Raw genomic sequence first — 1,090 nt, 5'->3', positions numbered from 1 at the left:
TAGACTTTAGGGTTTCAGACAAGAGAGACAAAGAGATAGTTGAGACACAAACGAACAAGGAAGAACGAAGATGGATTTTCGAATTAGATGGAGAATGAACAAGGAAGAACGAAGATGGATACTCTAGGGTTTCAGTCTCCGATTTCGCAATAGAGAGTATCGAGAGGGGAGAGACGAGGAGACGACGAAAGGATGGAGGATCGACATTTGGAGAAGGAAATGAGTTGAGTAATTCAAAACGATATCGTTTTGGTTTACCTGGGTCGGGTTTTAGGGTTTGTTATGTGTGGGTCGGATCTTTCCGGTTGGATCTTGTAAATATCTAATTTATGGTAGGGACAATCCGTTTTTAGCCATTTTTTTTCTATTTTAAAAAAAATTAAAAAAAAATTATATTATAATAAAGGGATAAACAGGGATTTTTTTTTGGGCCGAGGGTACATGGAGTTATCCTCCAAAAAAAAATTCAAGTCTTGTTCACTCGATGTATTGATCTCAAACCCAGATTCGGTACAACTCCGGCGAGTTTCCCCACCTCTTCCGTTCTCAATCCAGCGACGCTTCTATTTCTTGATGACCACAGTAGCCTCCGGCTTCGTATCTTTCTCGCTGGCGCTGAATCTGGAGAGACAAATCGACCAAGATTCATCAAATCTCCTTCTTACACTACATGTTTTCTCTAACCACCTCTCCAATTCAATAGATTTTCAGGCCAAATCTCGACGGTCATGTCCCAACATCCGAACTCGGTCTGCATGTCTTCCCGTGGTTTCAGCATCGTTAACCCAAATCGAAGTAGACACAACAACAACAACAACAAGCCTCTGTTCAAGTATTGTCTCGTCAAAACCAATCTCGGAGGCCTTGCTTAACATATCTCTAGCAGATCTGGATCCAGGAACTGCAAAGCTTGCGATTGGGATCTTGGGTCCTGCCTTATCAGCTTTCGGGTTTCTCTTTATTTTGAGGATTGTTATCAGTTACTCCAAGAGAGCTGATGCAACTGCAGATTTGAGTGGTGCTATTGAGGTTTGTCACTCTTACTTGTCTTTCGAGTTACTTGTTTTACCGAAAGAGCATAGCTTTAGAG

General features: G+C 41.7%; 1 protein-coding gene across 1 annotated transcript; it reads left to right on the top strand.

The window, feature by feature from the left end:
• Positions 1–437: 437 nt before the first annotated feature.
• Positions 438–1,086, top strand: LOC106320970 (the record flags this gene model as incomplete). Its single annotated transcript, XM_013759305.1, has 1 exon — positions 438–1,086. A coding segment is annotated over exon 1 (645 nt), but the record flags the coding sequence as incomplete, so codon positions are not given.
• Between the last annotated feature and the right edge of the window lie 4 nt (positions 1,087–1,090).

This window comes from Brassica oleracea, unplaced genomic scaffold, assembly GCF_000695525.1.
Source record: "Brassica oleracea var. oleracea cultivar TO1000 unplaced genomic scaffold, BOL UnpScaffold01156, whole genome shotgun sequence".
NCBI classification, from domain to species: Eukaryota; Viridiplantae; Streptophyta; class Magnoliopsida; order Brassicales; family Brassicaceae; genus Brassica; species Brassica oleracea.
Note: the sequence above shows the minus strand (reverse complement) of the source record. Positions and strands in the feature narration are given on the sequence as shown.